The 18849-nt window shown below is 42.2% G+C and overlaps 1 protein-coding gene across 7 annotated transcripts in view; it reads left to right on the forward strand.

Annotated features, from left to right (window-relative positions):
* LOC140726980 (CRACD-like protein) overlaps positions 1 to 18849 on the forward strand; it is a 197991-nt gene that overhangs the window by 134348 nt on the left and 44794 nt on the right. For 6 of the 7 annotated variants that reach the window (XM_073044056.1, XM_073044062.1, XM_073044060.1 and 3 more), the window contains 3 exons: positions 4861 to 4929; positions 11181 to 11432; positions 14442 to 16035. In XM_073044056.1, coding sequence (XP_072900157.1) covers positions 4861 to 4929; positions 11181 to 11432; positions 14442 to 16035 — 1915 coding nt within the window. The remainder of the gene's footprint in view (positions 1 to 4860; positions 4930 to 11180; positions 11433 to 14441; positions 16036 to 18849) is intronic. The other variant, XM_073044061.1, reaches the window with a different exon arrangement.

Here is an 18849-nt window from a genome sequence, read left to right on the forward strand (position 1 = left end):
ACCTACAGCACAATACAGGCCCTTTGGCCCAAAAGTTGTGCTGAACACATCCCTACCTTAGAAATTACTAGGCTCACCTATAGCCCTCTATTTTACTAAGCACCATGTACCTATCTAAAAGCCTCTTAAAAGACCCTATCGTATTTGCCTCCGCCACCATTGCCGGCAGCCCGTTCCACGCACTCACCACTCTCTGAGTAAAAAAACTTACCCCTGACATCTACCCCCCAGCACCTTAAACCTGTGTCCCCTTGTGGCAACCATTTCAGCCCTGGGGAAAAAGCCTCTGACTATCCGCACGATCAAAGCCTCTCATCATCTTATACACCTCTATATGGTAACCTCTCATCCTCCTTCGCTCCAAGGAGAAAAGGCCGAGTTCACTCAACCTATTCTGATAAGGGATGCTTCCCAATCCAGGCAACATCCTTGTAAATCTCCTCTGTACCCTTTCTATGGCTTCCACATCCTTCCTGTAATGAGGAGACCAGAACTGAGCACAGTACTCCAAGTGGGGTCTGACCAGGGTCCTATATAGCTGCAACATTACCTCTTGGCTCCTAAATTCAATTCCATGATTGATGAAGGCCGATACACCATACGCCTTCTTAACCACAGAGTCAACCTGCGCAACTGCTTTGAGTGTCCTATGGACTCTGACCCCAAGATCCCTCTGATCCTCCACACTGCCAAGAGTCTTACCATTAATACTATATTTTGCCGTCATATTTGACCTACCAAAATGAACCACCTCACACTTATCTGGGTTGAACTCAATCTGCCACTTCTCAGCCCAGGTTTGCATCCTAACAATGTCCTGCTGTAACCTCTGACAGCCCTCCACACTATCCACAACACCTCCAACCTTTATGTGATCAGAAAACTTACTAACCCATCCCTCCACTTCCTCATCCAGGTCATTTATAAAAATAACAAAGAGTAAGGGTCCCAGAACAGATCCCTGAGGCACCCCACTGATGACCAACCTCCATGCAGAATATGACCCATCTACAATCACTCCTTGCCTTCTGTGGGCAAGCCAGTTCTCGATCCACAAAGCAATGTCCCCTTGGATCCCATGCCTCCTTACTTTCTCAAGAAGCCTTGCATGGGGTACCTTATCAAATGCTTTGCTGCAATCCATATACACTACTTCTACTGCTTATACCCCCACCAACAGCTCTAGCAAAATTACCCCCAGGGATATTAATACCTCTCGGGTTGAAGTGTAACGTCCTTTTTGTATAGGCCATACACTCCCCAGAAGAGATCCCAGTGATCCAGAAATCTGAACCCCTGTGTCCTGTACCAGTTCCTCAGCCAGATCATCCTATTATTACCCTCACTGGTGTGTGGCACAGACAGTGTTCAGATTACTATCCTGGATGTCCTGCTTTTCAGCTTTCTACCTAACTCTCTATATTCTGTCTTCCCTCTTACTACCCAAGTCATTAGTACCAATATGTGCCACAACTTCCGGCAACTCACTCTCCTGCTTTAGAATGCTGTGGGCACTACCTGAGACATCCCTGACCCTGGCACTGGAGAGGCAGTGTACCATCCGGATCCATCTTTCATGTTCACTGAATCTCCTGTCTGTCCCTCTAATGGGTTTTTTAATTTGCAGTTTCTTAACAGTACCCACAAAGATTCTACATCTTCCAATCCTGTGTTATCTGTTTATAGGGACTTGATTCCATTTTTACCAACAGAGCCACCCCATCCCCTCTGCCTGCCTGCCTGTCCTTTCAATACAATGTGTACTTCAGATATTAAGCTCCCAACTATGATTTTCTTTCAGCCATGACTCAGTGATGCCCACCTGCCGATCTCTAACTGCGCTACAGGTTCATCTATCTTATTCTGTATACTGCGTGCATTCAGATATAACACCTTCAGTCCTGTATTCATCATCTTTTTAAAATTTTTCCCCCAAGTTACACTTTATTTCTTCCCACTGTGTAATTTTGCCCCTGTCATCTACCTGTCCGTCCTTACAGTCTCAGTACATACTGCATCTACTTGTATACCAACTGCCCCAATCATAACCTTAACATCTCAGTTCCTATCCCTTGTGAAATTAGTTTAAACTTCCCCCAACAGCTCTAACAAAACTGCCTGTAAGGATATTGCCCCCCCCCCCCCCCGGGGTCAGGTGTAATTGTCCTTTTTGTACAGGTCTTACTTTCCCCAGAAGAGATCCAGACATCTGAAACCCTGCCCCCTCCACCAATTCCTTGGCCATGCATTCACCTGCCAGATTATCCTGTTGTTATCCTCACTGGCGTGTGGCACAGGCAGCAATCTAGAGATTACTACCCTATAGGTCCTGCTTTTCAGCTTCCTACCTAACTCCCTATACACGTTATTCATAATCTCTTACTTGTGCCGTTGATACCAATATGTACCATGACTTCTGGCTACTCACTCTCCCCCTTTAGACTGCTGATCTAAGACGTCCCTGACCCTGGTGGCTGGGAATTAAAATACCATCCAGGTTTCTTTTTCACGTCCACGGATCTCTTATCTGCTCGTCTAAATACAGTCAGCCCTCCTTATCCGCGGATTCCGCATGCGCGGATTCAACTAACCGCGGATCAGGAAAACCCAGAAGTTCTCTCTCCGGCATTCATTGTTCGAGCATGTACAGTCTATTTTTCTTGTCATTATTCCCTAAACAATACAGTATAACAACTATTTACATAGCATTTACATTGTATTAGGTATTATAAGTAATCTAGAAATGACTTAAAAGTACAGGCAGTCCCCAGGCTGTGAATGAGTTCCATTCCTGAGTCCGTCTCTAAGTCGGATTTGAAGACGGAACAGGTACATCTGGTATTATTTAGCGACAGTTAGTCAAACATTTTTCTTAGTATATAGTACATATTTTACCTTTCTATGCATATAAAACACTTAAGAAACGTATGTATTCCAATAATTAAACCACTGCATTGCTTAGTAATAATTGTAGCTTTCATCGGGGCAGGGCCTTTCACATGCTCCATTAAAATTGTTCCGATTGTTGACTGACTGTAGCCTAACGTTTTTCCAATGACCACTGGCATTTCACCTTTTTCCGATTGCTTTATTACTTCCACATTTTCAATCATGATTGTGATTATTTTCGTGAACAGAAACACTGCAGATTCAGAGCTGCGTCGCCGGTCCTAATGTCCACCACACTGAACATGTTAAATAAAGTCCGGGGTTCCGCTGGGTCCTAAAGACCACCGCACAGAGACAGGTTAAATAAGGGACTTGAGCATCCACGATTTTTGGTATCTGCGGGGGTTCTCAGAACCAATCCCCTGCGGATAAGGAGGGCCGACTGTACAAAACCCCCTGTCAGTACTGCCCTCCTTCCCTTCTGAGCCATGGAGCCAGACCCTGTGCCAGAAACTCGGTCATTAGGGCTTCCCCCTGTCCTCCCCAACAGCAGTGTCCAATATTCCAGTTATTCCCCTCAATAATAAGGATTGCCTTTGTAGTTTTCTTTGTTTGCCTTAAAAATTTAAACTGGTGATAGAATTCCACATATTAGGAAGAAAATTTAAAAAAACACTAAATAAAAATGTTTGCTAGATGTTCTGCAAGCATTGGACAGTGAGAATCTTGCTTTCACATTGGTTCAAATTCTAATATCTTGTAGAGCATTTTCATATAATTGAAACTGCTTTCTATGAGCCTTTTGAGGGCTGTAATTGCAATGACAGCAAAGATATTCTAATTTTCATTGAGAAAGTAAACTAATGTATTTCAAAGTAATTCATATTTTGACATTGCTGTCAAAGATTTTCTGTCTATTTGCAAGATAACAAAATGACATGGCTAAGATTAGTAAAACAAAATAGTATGCACCTTATATTTACCAGATTTACTGTATTAAGAATGTGGTGTAACAATGTCAGAATAAATAGTGTAAGGTCATCCAAAAGATAAATGCTCCATTGAAGTTAAATAGTGTTCTCCACATATTATATGATCTTCATCACCAGAAGTATAATGAGCTTGAAGTTCTCCAATTTGCTAAATTACTTTATGAACCAACAGGAATAGTTTACACAAAGTACACTGCAGATGCTGTGGTCAAATCAACACGTACAAACAAGCTGGATGAACTCAGCAGGTCGGGCAGCATCCGTTGAAATGAGCAGTCAACGTTTCGGGCTGAGACCCTTAGTCAGTAATAGTTTAAGCATTTTTACTGCTTTAATTTCATGGCCAAGCAGGATGGCTTAGATTGTACAAAGTAGATTTCCATTTGAAAACTTTAAATCTAAAGGGGGCTTAAACATGAGAGCAGAAAAGTCTGCTCTAGCTCCGATCAATGTTGCACTGCACCTGCCTATTATGTAAGATGATGTTCATTTCAACTAGAAATTGTTCCAGCTGTCACTGGAAAGAATGCATTAAACTATCACTGCACAAGCTTCCAACCTGTCCCACAGATTCACTTTGCCTTTGTAAAGGACCATCTACCGTCTCTCCGTGTTCTGAGCTTATAGCTTGCAATTGTTACCTCAGGTCACCCTAACTGTTTAGACAAGCACAATGTTGTCTCTTCCATCATTGTTCTACCACCTTTGTTTAACTATTTTCCATAACTATGCAAGTTTGGAATCAAAGCCCTTCTTGTTCATCTTGATCTTTAAAATTTAAAATAAACTCATTGTGTACAATGTTTTTTCAATTTCTTTTTTAAAGGAAGTATCAGTTTGGAACTAATTTCTGTCACGCATTCTTTCTCAGTGCTATCATGTTGTTAAACGTAGCAGGTTTTTTAATTTTATTCTGTAACATTTTGTCCATTTTCATTTACCATCTTTGACTGAACCTTTTCCTAATTCCATCCCACAGTACTCTGACCATTACAAGAATCATAGCTCTTTGACTTTAGGTGGGACAGGCAGCGAAGAAGAAGAGCAGGTAATCATTTGCACAACTCCCAATTTCGGGAGATCCCTCCGAAGATGACTTGGGGAAATAATTACCAGCGAACATACCTCTCAACTATCCGATTTGAATCAGAAATCCCAAGTTGTTTCTGCTTGAAAGCCGTGTGGAAGACTCCAAAGCAGGTAAAATTAGCCTGGTACCTTGGGCTACAGAAAACAGACTATCCATCTCACATGCTGAATCAAATTCCACCATTTTAATGCATTGCAGCTTGCTGGTTGAGAGGTATGGTTGTGAGAGTTCACTTAGGTGGACAGAATGTGGTTCAAGGTAAATAACTTGCTTCAACATCAGATGAATTTTTGGGATGACAGCTTATTACTAATCTGCTGGAAGGTAGGAACTACAAAATATATTGAGAGATTATTCTGAAATTAAGCATTGAATGATATCATTTTTAAGCTGTAATTGTTCCTCTTGAAATTGATGCTGACAACTTCTGATTATGTGATTAAACACGAGATTCTACAGATGCTGGAAATTCAGATAAACACTCACTGAGTATATTATCTTTGCCAGATTCCCGAGCATTTTGAGGTTGTTTTTGCCCATTGATACCAGACAACTTTCTCCCCATTTTTTTTGCATAAACTCTGTAGCTTTTTTTCATTGTTTCAACTAATGGTCCCAAATGTTAAGCTTTATCTGCACGCAAAGAGGGCATGAGGGTGAATTTGTCTTCCATTGCAATTGCTAAATATGAATATGAACGTACTTGCCACCCACACGTCCTGGTCCACTGACAACTAAGTGGACAAAGATGCATTAACACCCTGCACATATTTAGCACCTGTATTGAAAGATGGATTCCTACAATTGTAGATTCAAAAATTTCCCCCAGTGCCGAGGTTTGATTCACCGTTGTGTTTCCTTATTTGTCTTAAATGGAGCCCTGAACTAGGGGAACGACAGCTCAGAGACCCAGAAAGAACACTTAGTTTTCCCTGCTGTGATTCCATCTGTTCTTTACCAAGAGTCCCTCCTTTTGTTCTTGAATCTGCCTCAGTGCCAACAGTTGGCCTGTCCACACTCCAGTGCAGAGTGGTCTCACTCCCCTCAGCTGTGCCCTCAATTTTCTTCTCGTGCTTAATGACTCAACACTGCAGGTAGCAATCCTGTTGACCTATTAATCTACTGCCTCATAAAGGAAGCTTGTGAATGATTTTAGTGTTACTTTTTAATTTCTATATCTCCCTATCTATATTAAACTCCACAGTACAGAATAAAGATTCTTACTTCCACTTGGCCTCTCGTGTCACCTCCATGGTTTACAAACATTGTGGTTGACTCTTTTTAAATCTTGACACCACTTTCTTAACCTAGCACTATGAAGCCTTGGCCCCATTAATATTCAAAAAATCTTTCAGTTTGAAGTTGCACAATGATTGAGCTGTCACAACTCTCTTAAGCAACACATTTCCAGGATTAATACATTGCAGGTCGAGAACTAACAGAGCAGGGGTTCCCAGCTTTTTTTAATGCCATAGATCGATGCCATTAAGCAACGAGTCCGTGGACTCCAGGTTGGGAACCCCTTGACTAAGAGTAATGGCCTTTATTTAATTTTCTCTTCCTATAATTCAGAAGCAGGTCCATAAACATGTCACTGTTCCAAGAATGTAGAGTAAACCCATTCATTGTTTGCTGCCTGCTCTCTTATCTGTTCCACCTTTTCGAAATAGTTGGTATGTTAACATTTATGTTGTTTCATTAGAATAGATGAAAGGATGGATAGTCATGCATGGCAGGAACTGCCACAGAGACCTTTCACAAGATTTTGAAAATCTCTGTTAATCATTAATAGCCCAGATAATGAGCTCCTATGAATTTATATGTTTACTGATTTTCTACTTCAGTGGGTTACGTTATGGGTTTGAACAAAGCTTCATGTCGCCAATTGCTCCTTGTCAATGAGATCATTTTCTTTTCTTGTTTATTGTACCTATTCACTCAAGGAGCTCCTACCCGAATCCCAGTAAATGCGAGCAGCCTTTGACCGTGGAAATGAATACTGCATAAGGCGTCAGTCTGGTGCACTTCCTATTAATCATAATCAAACGGACAATGCCATGAATGCCCTTAGATGTGATTTATCAGTTTAATCAGAATATAATGGGCACAGAAAGAGCCTCTAGTTCACACGACCAATTACAAGGCTTTTGCAGGCTTTATGTTTTACCCATCAATTTCCCAACACGAAAGCCATGTACACTACCAGAACAGACATGAAACTGATTTAAAAATCCATTTAGGAGGAAAATGTTGGAAATAGCAGGTCAGCTAGCATCAGCGGCAAGAGAAAGAGCACGAATATTTCAAGTTAATAACCTTATGAAAACCAGACATTGTGGTGGTATTTCTAGCTTCAGTTTTGTTTTCAATTTCGAGGGTTCTGCAACTCATGCTCTCAGTATTTATTTACTTATTTATTTATTTGCACAATTTGTCTTCTATAACACATTAGTTGTCTATCAGTCTTTGTTTATGCATAGATTTCCATAATTTGTTTTGTATTTCTTAATTTTCCTGTAATTACCTGCAAGAAAATGAAACTCCAGGTACTATATGGTGATGTATATGTACTTTGATAATGAATTTACTTTGACAATTCCTGCCTCTACAAGAATATTACTGTTTGATTGTTATTACCACGAGTTTTTTCTGGTCAAATCTTATTATGTTCCCATTGCTTCAGATTGAACTGAGTTTTCAAGTGTTATGCCTGAGTACTTTAATGGACTGAGAGTTTGGACATTGCGTTCATTTGAAACTAACTTAAAAGGTTCTAAGGTCAAATTTAATTTCAGAAAAATGTATACGATATACATCCTGAAATGCTTTCTCTTCGCAAACATCCAGGGAAACAGAGGAGTGCCCCAAAGAATGAATGACAGTTAAACGTGAGAACCCCAAAGTCCCCCCCCAGCTCCCCCCTCCCGCATGTAAGCAACTTTGCCAAAAATTCATAGTAATCTGGAGCAACTGTGTGAACTGGATTTGGCATCAGATAATATTAGCACGGTGACAAACTGGGATTACGATTAAACTGTGTATTTAAGATTTCCTAATTGAATTTGGAGTGGCATGGTAATGTAGTGATCAGCTAATACTCTTACAGTGCCAGCGAGCCGGGTTCATTTCCCGCTGCCTGTAAGAAGGTTGTACAATCTCCCGTGATTGCATGGGTTTCCTCTGGGTGTTCTGGTTTCCTCCTACATTCCAAAGATGGAGTCATAGAAAAGTACAGCACAGAAACCAGCCCTTTGGCCCATCTAGTCCATGCTGAACCATTTAAACTGCCTCCTCCCATCAAACTTTGCCCTCATGTTCCCCTTAAACTTTTTACCTTTCACGCTTAACTCATGGTCACTAGTTGTAGTCCCACCCAACCTCAGTGGAAAAAGCCTGTTTGCATTTACCCTATCTATACCCCACATAATTTTGTATACCTCTGTCAAATATCCCCTCAATCTTTTACATTCCAAGCAATCCTAACCTATTCAAACATGCCATTTAACTCGGGTCCTCCAGTCCTGGCAACATCTTTGTAAATTTTCCCTGTAATCTTTTAACCTCTTTCCTGTGGGTAGATATCCAAAACTGCACACAATACTCCAAATTAGGCTTCACCAACGTCTTGTACAACTTCAACATAACATCCCATCTCTTGTACTCAGTACTTTGATTTATGAAGGCCACTGTGCTGAAAGCTTTCATTAGGACCCTATCTACCTGTGCCACCACTTCCAATGCATTCCCAGATACCTTTTCTCTACAGCACTCCTCAGCGCAGAACTGCTCACTGTGCGTGTCTCACCCTGGGTAATCCTACCAAAGTGGAAAACCTTGCACTTTCCTGCATTAAATTCCATCTGCCATTTGTCCGGCAGAGGTATGGATTGGTAGGTTAATTAACCACATGAGTGCAATTGTGTGGCGTGGGCCCAGTGGGCCGGAAGAGCCTGTTAGCACCTTGTATCTCTAAATAAAATAAAGTTGCAGTTGCTGTCTAATAACATTTTAATGACCATTAAGCCAGAAGTGAAATCAATGGGAAATACTGCTCACCGACTGGGATTTGCTAACCTGCACTCAACAAATAACCTCTCATTTATAAGTGGATATTTGGTCAAGTAATCAACAATAAGAACTATTTAATCTTTGATCCCAGTTAAAATTACTCGTTAAGAGTTCTGTTCCTGTGATAGATCTTTGTTAATTCTTGTAAGAGTCATCATCTTGAATCAATCAAAATTGACAGTCGAGAGACATTGCTCTACTTAGTAATAGAACATAGAGCAATACATCATGGAAAGAGGAGCTTTGACTCAATGAGTTCATACCTACCATGGGGCCCACCCAACTAGTCCCAACTTCCTGCATTTGGACCGCATCCTTCTAAAAGAGTGTAGGAAAAAAAACACTCCCATCTTCAATAATATATACTTTTTTATCTGAGTACAAGTGTGTTTTGGTCTACATACATAGTCCTGGTTTGCATTTTCTACCACCCAAGCCATTATGGAACAGTTAAATAAACAGTATTCAGTTCATGTTTTTCTGGTGGTTCTGACTAAGGGAGAAATATTAACTTAAGTTACTTTATGCTTGTCAAATTGTACACAAAATCTATAACTTGGGCTGGACAAGTGGACAAGTAATGAATGAAGCAACACACACACAAAATGCTGGTGGAACACAGCAGGCCAGGCAGCATCTATAGGGAGAAGCAGTGTCGACGTTTTGGGCCGAGACCCTTTGTCAGGACTAACTGAAAGGAAAGATAGTAAGAGATTTGAAAGTAGGAGAGGGAGGGGAAAATGTGAAATGATAGGAGAAGACTGGAGGGGGTGGGGTGAAGCTGAGAGCTGGAAAGGTGATTGGCAAAAGGGATACAGAGCTAGAGAAGGGAAAGGATCATGGGACGGGAGGCCTAGGGAGAAAGAAAGGGGGAGGGGAGCACCAGAGGGAGATGGAGAACAGGCAGAGTGATGGGCAGAAAGAGAGGAAAAATGAAGGAGGAGCGGGGTAAAAAGCTAAATATATCCGGGATGAGGTAAGAAGGGGGAGGAGGGGCATTAATGGAAGTTAGAGAAGTCAATGTTCATACCATCAGGTTGGAGGCTACCCAGCTAGTATATAAGGTGTTGTTCCTTCAATCTGAGTGTGGCTTCATCTTGACGGTAGAGGAGGCCATGGATAGACATAGCAGAATGGAAATGGGACGTGGAATTAAAATGTGTGGCCACTGGGAGATCCTGCTTTCTCTGGCGGACAGAGTGTAGGTGTTCAGCGAAACGGTCTCCCAGTCTGCATCGAGTCTCACCAATATATAAAAGGCTACATTGGGAGCACTGGACGCAGTATACCACACCAGCCGACTCACAGGTGAAGTGTTACCACACCAGCTGACCCATGAATGAAGCCTTTGTTTTAACATTTCAGAATCAGGTTTAATATCACCGGCATATGTTGTGAAATTTGTTAACTTAGTGGCAGCAGCACAATACAATACATGATAGTATAGAGAGAAAAATAAATAAATCTAAGTAAATCAATATATATTTGTATATTAAATAGTTAAATTAAAAAAAGTTCAAAAACAAATAATATAAATACAGAAAAAAGTGAGGTAGTGTTCATGGGTCGATGTCCATTTAGGAATCAGATGGCAGAGGGGAGAAAGCTGTTCTGAATCACTGAGTGTGTGCTTCAGGCTTCTGTACCTCTTTCTGATGGTAACATTGAGAAGAGGGCATTACCCGGCCGATGGGGGTCCTTAATAATGGATGCAACCTTTCTGAGGCACCTTGAAGCTGTCTTGGATATTACAACTAGTACACAGGATGGAGCTGACTAATTTTACAACTTACGACACATCCCATTTTCAACATAACGTCACTTGGACTGCAACAGGGACTTGCTTCTTTGGTTCTAAAGTGATTTAGGACACCCTGAAAAGTGTTTTCTATATATCCAATTGCTTTCTTTCTTTCTCTTTCTATCCAACAATACACCATTGCTACATTGATGAGTCACAGCAACATGCTAGTTATGTGCTTGTGTTGGGATTGGTATATAGCTGAACTGTTGAACCCAAAATCCATGCTCTCACATGGGAATAGCACAGCAGAGCTCATAGCCGCTCCATTGTGGAGCTGATATTGGGAATGGTGGTTTATGTTCAATGCAGGACTTACTCTTGGTTTATTAATTTACAGATTTCTCCAGGATCCTCCTCGAGACCCAACAGTCCCCATTCTGCAGTCATCACAACAAGGCCAACAGCAAGGTCACTGAGTCCCACATCACCACTGGTTTATACCTCATCTGCTGACAGCCATGCTTCACCTGGTATTGATTTTAACTCTCCACCTGTGTTGTCCCTTTGCTTGGATAATTCAGCAGCGAGGCACAGACTCGCAGTGAAACCACGGAATCAGCGCACCCACACCAAACGAAGATCCTCTTCCGTAAGTATTACGACTTTATGCAGAAAGCAGACTTGGTTTTCAAATTTTCATCTCTTCCAGTAGAGGTAGTAGCTCTCTCTAGGCTTAAATTCCAACCCTTCTACTGGCTTGCAAATGTGTGTGAATTGGGAGAAGCCCAACAGTGTGTTGGAGCAGGGCTAGAGAGGACAGTTTCCCTTTCCAAGTTGTGAATGGAAAAAGTTGTACTTATCAGAAAGCAAGAGTGCCCACTGTGGGTTAAGCACTTCTGGGCTCCTGTAAAGGAACAGGGAAATGTGTGGCTGATGTGGTAAGTTCAACGTTTAACACTTGTGGTTTCTGAAAACCTGCTAGAACTGATTTGGATCTGGAACTATCAGATTGCACACACAAAGGGGATTGCTAAGCCAGTTTTAAAGCAGGAACAATGGCTCAAACAGATCTCTAGGCCATGAACTTTTAATAATGCTCTGTGTTCATGTGATTCCTGGAGATCATTGCTCTTCAGAGAATACACAAGCTTCTTTTGCACAGAGGCCTTCCTTCCAAGGTTTCATGTCTTTGTTGCCTAACCTGAAATCCCAAGTTTTATTTTACTTCATTTTCAATGTATCCTTTCCAGGGCTTGCAACACCCTCTCCATAATAGGACACGCAGAACTTTACTGAATGTCCCATTGTAGTCTGATTCCGCAATGCAATTGTCATCTCCTCAATGCGGCATTCTGTTACCATTAGCTGCCAGTCTGTGAGAAATTTTACAAGAGCAACTATCTCTATTGCTGGGAAGAGAGCTGATAGGAGTTTATTAAATCACAAGAGACACAGGTAGATAGCTGGTGTCTTTTTCCCAGGGTCTAACTATCTAATGCTAGAGGGCATCTTTTTAAGATAAGGGGGAAGCTGTGTGGGGCAAGAGAGTGCTGCCAGGGGTGGTGGTGGAGGCAGATATGGTAAAAGAGACAATTAGATAGGCACATGAATATGCAGAGAATGGAGGGCAATGGACTGTGTGCAAACAGAATGGATTAAATGTCTTTGAATTAATTAGTTTGGCACATCATGTGCTGGAGTTTAGCACCACATAGTGAGCCAGAGGGCCTGTTCTTGTGATGTACCGTCCTGTGTTCTGTGATTTAATGATTTTTTTCATCGAGGAAACTAGGTCTCTAAACCAGGCCATTTGTTTAAAAAAAGTCAACAATTTTCAGGATCTAGGCATCATTGGATTGCCCAACCCTAGCTGCCCTTGAGAAGATGCTTATAAGTTTCCTTGAACTGCTACAGAGCAATAAAGACCCAGCCCTGTCTATAACTCAGGTCCTCTAGTTCCGGCAACATCCTCATAAATCTTTTCTGTACGCTTTCCATTTGAAACATATCTTTCCTGAAAAGGAGGGGACAAAACTATGCACAGAACTCCAATAATACAACATAACTCCTGTACTCAGTGCAACATGTAGTGTCTTGTAAAAGTATTCAGCTCCCAACCCTTTGTTCTCATAAATGAGTATGACAGAGATTTTGATCAATTTAACTGAGAATTTTTATTTGTGAATCACATGCTCTTACTTTCATGGTAGAGCCCCCAAAACGGGAAATTGTAAAGCATGAGAAACCTAAAAAAAATCAAAAACTGAGGTGTCAGTAGTTCAAATGTATTCATCCTCCTTTGCTCAGTAGTTAGTTGAGCACCTCTTGTAGCTGTTGTAGGCAGTAGTCTTTTTGGATAAAGTCTCTATTAGCTTTGCACAATGTGCTGGAGCAAAATTTTCCAATTCCTCCTTGTAAGATTGCTTAAGCTGTGCCAGGCTATCTGGGGAGGAGCGGTGGACAGCATTCTGAGGTCTTGCTAGTGATGTTCGATAGGGTTAAGATCAGGGCTCTGATTGGGCCACTCAAGGACATCAGTTTCCTTCGTATGAATCCACTCTAGTGTTGCTAGAATTCCCATAATTCTGGTGTGTGGGGAGCCTCCAGGAGCTAGGCTTAGTGACTGTGAAGGGATAGTGATGAATTTCCAGGCCTGGCGCAACTTGGAAGGGAACCAGCAGATGATGTGTCACCATATCTTGATGGGTGGAGGTCGAAGGTTTGGGAAGTGATTTCCGAGTGATCATGGTGCCGTTTGTTGATGGTGCACCAGTGGGGGAAGGAATGCATTTCAAAGTCTAGGCAAGTTTGTTGTCATGTACACAGGTATTCTCAGGTTCAATGAAAAACGTACTTGCAGCAGCATTACAGGCACATAGCATCGTACGCACAATATTCACAAGCTAAGCGTGAGTTGTACAAAAATTATGCAAGAAAGAACAAAGAGAAAAAGCAACACCATTGTTTTGCTAAGTGTCAGAGTTACTGTACTGAGGTGGTGATTAGGATTGCGTAGATCAGTTCAATAATGGAGTCATTGAGTGTTACAGCAGAGATACAGGCCCTTCTAGTCTGTGCTGAACTATGATTCTGCCCAGTCCCATTGACTCAGACAATGACCTATAGTCCCTCACACCCCTCCCATCCAGGCCCTATCCAAATTCTCTTAAATGTTGAAATCCACTACTTCCACTGGCAGCTTGTTCCACGTCGTCACTGAATGGTTGAGGAGAAGTAGCTGTTCTTGAACCTGATGGGTGTGAGACTTCAGGTTTCTGTACCTCCTGTTTGATGGTGGCTTTGAGAAGGTGACATGTCCTGAATGGTAGAGACCTTTGATGGTTATTGATACGGTGCCTCACGCAGAAACTTTTGATGGCGGGGAGAGATGTACTAGTAATGTGTTGGGCAGAGTCCATTACTCCCTGCAACTTTCTTGCATCTTGCATGTTCAAGGTGGCTGCCTGGATGTCAATTAAGTGGGCAGCTGGTGCTTAATCACTTGCCTTTCCTATTGTGCTCATTCTCAAAATTGCCTTTGAAATGAAGTGACAGCTGTTACTTTTTCTGCTCCAGTCATCAAGTTAAGGTAAAGGCTGCTGACTAAAATGAAAACAAGCTGGCAGTTGACTCTGAATACTTGTCACTGTTTTTACAGAGGTTACTTGCTGAAGGACTGAGTGATTCGATGTATAATGTTCCTGAGCTAAAGGAGGAAAATGAACAAGAAACCGTCAAGAACGATGCCGAATTTGCCAATCCTGAAATGGATTTGGAACAAAGAGCAGAATGTCCAACAACAATTCTCCCTCAGGGACAACAGACTGAGCCTTCCATACTCATGCCGGAAGCTGTGAGTGCTATAGAACAAGGAGCTGATGAACTTCCCATTGTGGATGTCGCTGGTCAGCGAGCCACTGGTGCACTAGATGGCAATGCACAACTACAAACATACTCTGTATCATCAGAAATTGCAGAATATATCATGCCGGTGGAGTTGGATATGCTGGGAGAGAGTGTCACTGATATTTCTGTGTTACCAGGCACCAGTCAGGTAGGATCTACAGTTGTAATTTCTGATGACTCCACTTCACTTGATGTCACCGATCCATTAAAGCAAGAGAAAAGTGCAAATCTTTGGGAAGCTGCTGCTGCGAACACTGACACAGTTCCCGTCGATCCATCTTTGGGTGATGAGACTGCGTATCCCACACAGAATTTGATTCAGACCGACATATTATTGATAGGCAGTGACAAACCGTCTGCAGCTGTCCCTGAGGGGTCAGTGAGCAGAGAAGGAGAATATTTGCAAGAAGATCCATGTGCATATAGTAAACAAGCAAAAATGGAGCCAACATCAGAAGGGACATTTGCTTGTTCAGACAATGCGGAAGAACGCTCAACTTTCAAAGACACAATTGATAAGGTGCCTGAAAACTTCAGCAGTATTCCATTGACTCAGGTGTCTGACACATACTCCCAGCCTGCCGATTCTCCTAAAACATCAAAGAAACCATCTGTTTTGGAAACGGTTGGTGGTGGCAGCTTGGAAAACAAGGATATTGCAGTATTTAAGGAAGCCAACATTAAAATATCAGAAGAAAAAACACTAAGTCAACAGGGTTCGTTTAAGAAAAATAGTCAGGGTTCCTTTAAATTCTCAATTTCCTCAGCTCGGAATCGGTCCAGACACAGTGGCGTGAAACAGAATGATGATCCAGCTGCAGATCCAGATGTTTCATACAAAACCATCCCTCAGAAGGCGAGCTTGTTACCTGGAAACGAGAACAAGGAAAAGGATGAAGGAATGTCCCTCCCTGAAAGTTCTGCATCTAAGATTGAAGCACATGGACAAGAGAAGACTGAGGAAGATGAAGAGGGAAGAGGTGCATTTGGTGTTAGACTCCGCAGTACTTCTTACTGCTTAAAGTACAAAGAAGCTTCTCACACTGAGCACAAGGAGACAGGCAAACGTCATAGTGCTGAGATCCCTTTGGATTCGAGTGGATGTCCATCACAACCTACTGCTGACAAGACAGAGGTTAAAAAGCCACCAGAAGGATTGATTGATGATGGGAAACTGAAAGCTAAATCTTCAGAAAATCTTGCTGCAAGGCCGCCCTTACCGAGAAAGCCTGTTCTGCAAAATTCAAACACTCCCACAACGGCCATGGACATACCCAAGACTGTCAAATCCACACAGGAAAGATTGAAAGACACAGAGAAGAGAACAAGTGTCGGTAAAAACTCTGGTAAGGAAATCTATTGGATCCAATTTATACATAACATTAACAAAGGGCTCGTGTAGTTTTTATCTGGAATTTTGTTCTTTAATTTTCAGAGCTCAATTTTCCAAATTCTCTCCTTGATCTCGACTCAGTTTTCTCATTCTCTGCCTAAACACCCATGTTCTTCTAGTACAACATTATTTTCAATGCTCTAATGATTTATCGATCATAAGGTGTGGTGGAACATTCTTCACTTCCATACCACCTGCACGAAGAAGTATTTTGTATTCCGGTGCCTATTGTGCGTTTACAACCTTTGATTTCCTTTCAATTACGAATAGTTTATGATCTTGTTGCTTTTTGTCACCTAGAGTACATCCAACAAGTCTGGGCCAAGATTGTCCTGTTGATTTAGACTTCCGTTACAACCACTAAAAAAAGATTAAATTGAGAGTCGAGTTGGTGATTTTTAGTCATGATGTTCCAGCCCATTTATACCCATGCTTTTTTCCTTTTATTTAATTATTTCAAACATTACTGTTTTCCTACAATACCTTAAAGAAAATTTGATGAACCTGATCAGGTGACAGATCTTTTGGTGGACAAGCATTTCAGAGATAGTGACCGTAACACCCTAGCCTATAACACAGCCTTGGACAAGGATAGGATCACATGATATGGGGAAGTATTTAATTGGGGGAGTACTAATTATAATGTTATTAAGCAGAAAGATGGGAACAGATGTTCTGATGGAAATGTACAAAGGAAATATGGAGGTTGAATTGGGCTCTGGATAGGTTTGTCCCATTGAGACAATGAAAGGGTGGTAGGGTGAAGGAACCACAGTTGACAAGAGAGGTGGAACATTTAGTTGAGAGAAAGAATGAAGCATATTTGTTTAGGAAGCAAGGATCAGATACCGTTCTTGAGAGTTGAAGTAACCAGGAAATAGCTTAAGAAGGGACTTGGGAGAGCTAGAAAGAGACAAAGAGAGTTACGAACGTCTGACTTACGGACAACTCCTACTTATGAACCGAGGAAGGAGAACACTGTCCGCCATTTTAAGTTGGATCGCGATGCTGTTCGCCATTTTAACATTTTAAGTCGTTGCTGTTGACACTGTGTTGAGTGTTTAACTTTGTATTTGGCGTAAGTTTTTCTTGGTAAGATTCACCCTGACCCTGTCTCTCCCCCCTCCCCCCACCCCATTCTGGTCGGCTGGTGGCACCATAAGATCTGCGCTGTGCTCGAGAACAGAGTTTCCCGAGTTCGATCTAGTGAAAGACCGCTCCCGTGCTGAGTTGATGTCGATCCAGTGACTCCCGTACCATCCGTGCCGGGTTGATGTCGAGCTCGCAACTCGACCTCGTTAAAAAAAAAACACGGCCACCTCCAGTTTAAATTCCCATGCAGAATATTGTGGAGGATCAAATACCCAAACGCAGCACAGCCCCCTCTTGTCCCATTTAGCCTGTCTCAGTGTGGTGGAGTTTAGGACCCAGGGAATTCAGTGCGGTGGTGTTTAGGACCCAGTGGACCCCGGGAGCCGGCGCAGCTGGGGACCCGCCGCCCGGAGTGTTTCTGTTCCATTGACGGGAAGTGATCACGATTGAAAGTAAAGTGGAAATAATAAAGCGTTTGGAAAGAGGTGAAACGCCATCAGTCATTGGAAAAGCATTAGGCTACAGTTGGTCAACAATCGGAACAATTTTAAAGGATAACGGATAAAGTGAGAATAATGGAGCATGTGAAAGACCCTGCCCCGGATGAAAACAACGCAGTGGTTTAATTATTGGAATGCATACATTTTTAAAGTGTTTTATATGCATAGAAAGGTAAAATATATACTATATTCTAAGACAAACATTTGACTAACTGACGCTAAATAATACCAGATGTACTTGTTCCGACTTACGTACAAATCCGACTTAAAGACGGACTCAGGAACAGAACTCGGACGTAACCCGGGGACTGCCTGTAGTGAAGTCGATCAGTAAAGGATAAAGCAGAATATAGATCAGTTGTAGATGGGGGTGGACGAATGACAGATGGTTGAAAAACCAAATAAAGGTAAGGTGCTGTACTTTGGGAAGTCAATAAGGGGAAAGCAAAAGGTTTAAAAAAAAAAGTGAACAAGGGCAGTTGGCATATTTTGCATGCCACCGTTCTCAAGGTGACATTGGATTGTGCATAACTAGGAACTTGATGAGGTCCAATAAGAAGTTTAGTTTAAGCAGAGTGGCTAATGTGTGAGTGGACTAGTGTTAGAGTGGGGATTTGAGGTTTTGGCTCATTGAGACTTCAGCAAGGAGAGTTGTAGGCCATAGGAAGACTTTTCTTTGCTATTTATTCTCTCGAAGTACAGATTTAGGCCTGCGGGAATGCCAGACAGGATAGCGGAATGTTCCTCTTTCAGAATGTGGGAAGTCAGGGAGGCCACCAGTGCCCCTGACAACTACACCTGCAAGAAGTGCATCCAGCAGCAGCTTCTAACGGGCCATTGTTGGATTGGAACTGCATGAACTCGGTACCGTTTCGGCAGCTGAGGAGTTGATAGGCAGGACATACAGGGAGGTAGTTACACCCAAGGTGCAGGACACAGGTAACTGGATGACCGTCAGGTGAGGGGAAAGAGGATCGGTAGAGTACCCCTGTGGTGATTCACCTGGGCCACAGTTCAAAGTTCAAAGCAAATTTATTATTAAAGTGCATAAAAGTCAATAGACAATAGGTGCAGAAGTAGACCATTCGGCCCCTCGAGCCTGCACCGCCATTCTGAGATCATGGTTGATTATCTACTATCAATACCCGGTTCCTGCCTTGTCCCCATATCCCTTG

Source organism: Hemitrygon akajei, chromosome 4, assembly GCF_048418815.1.
Source record: "Hemitrygon akajei chromosome 4, sHemAka1.3, whole genome shotgun sequence".
NCBI lineage: Eukaryota > Metazoa > Chordata > Chondrichthyes > Myliobatiformes > Dasyatidae > Hemitrygon > Hemitrygon akajei.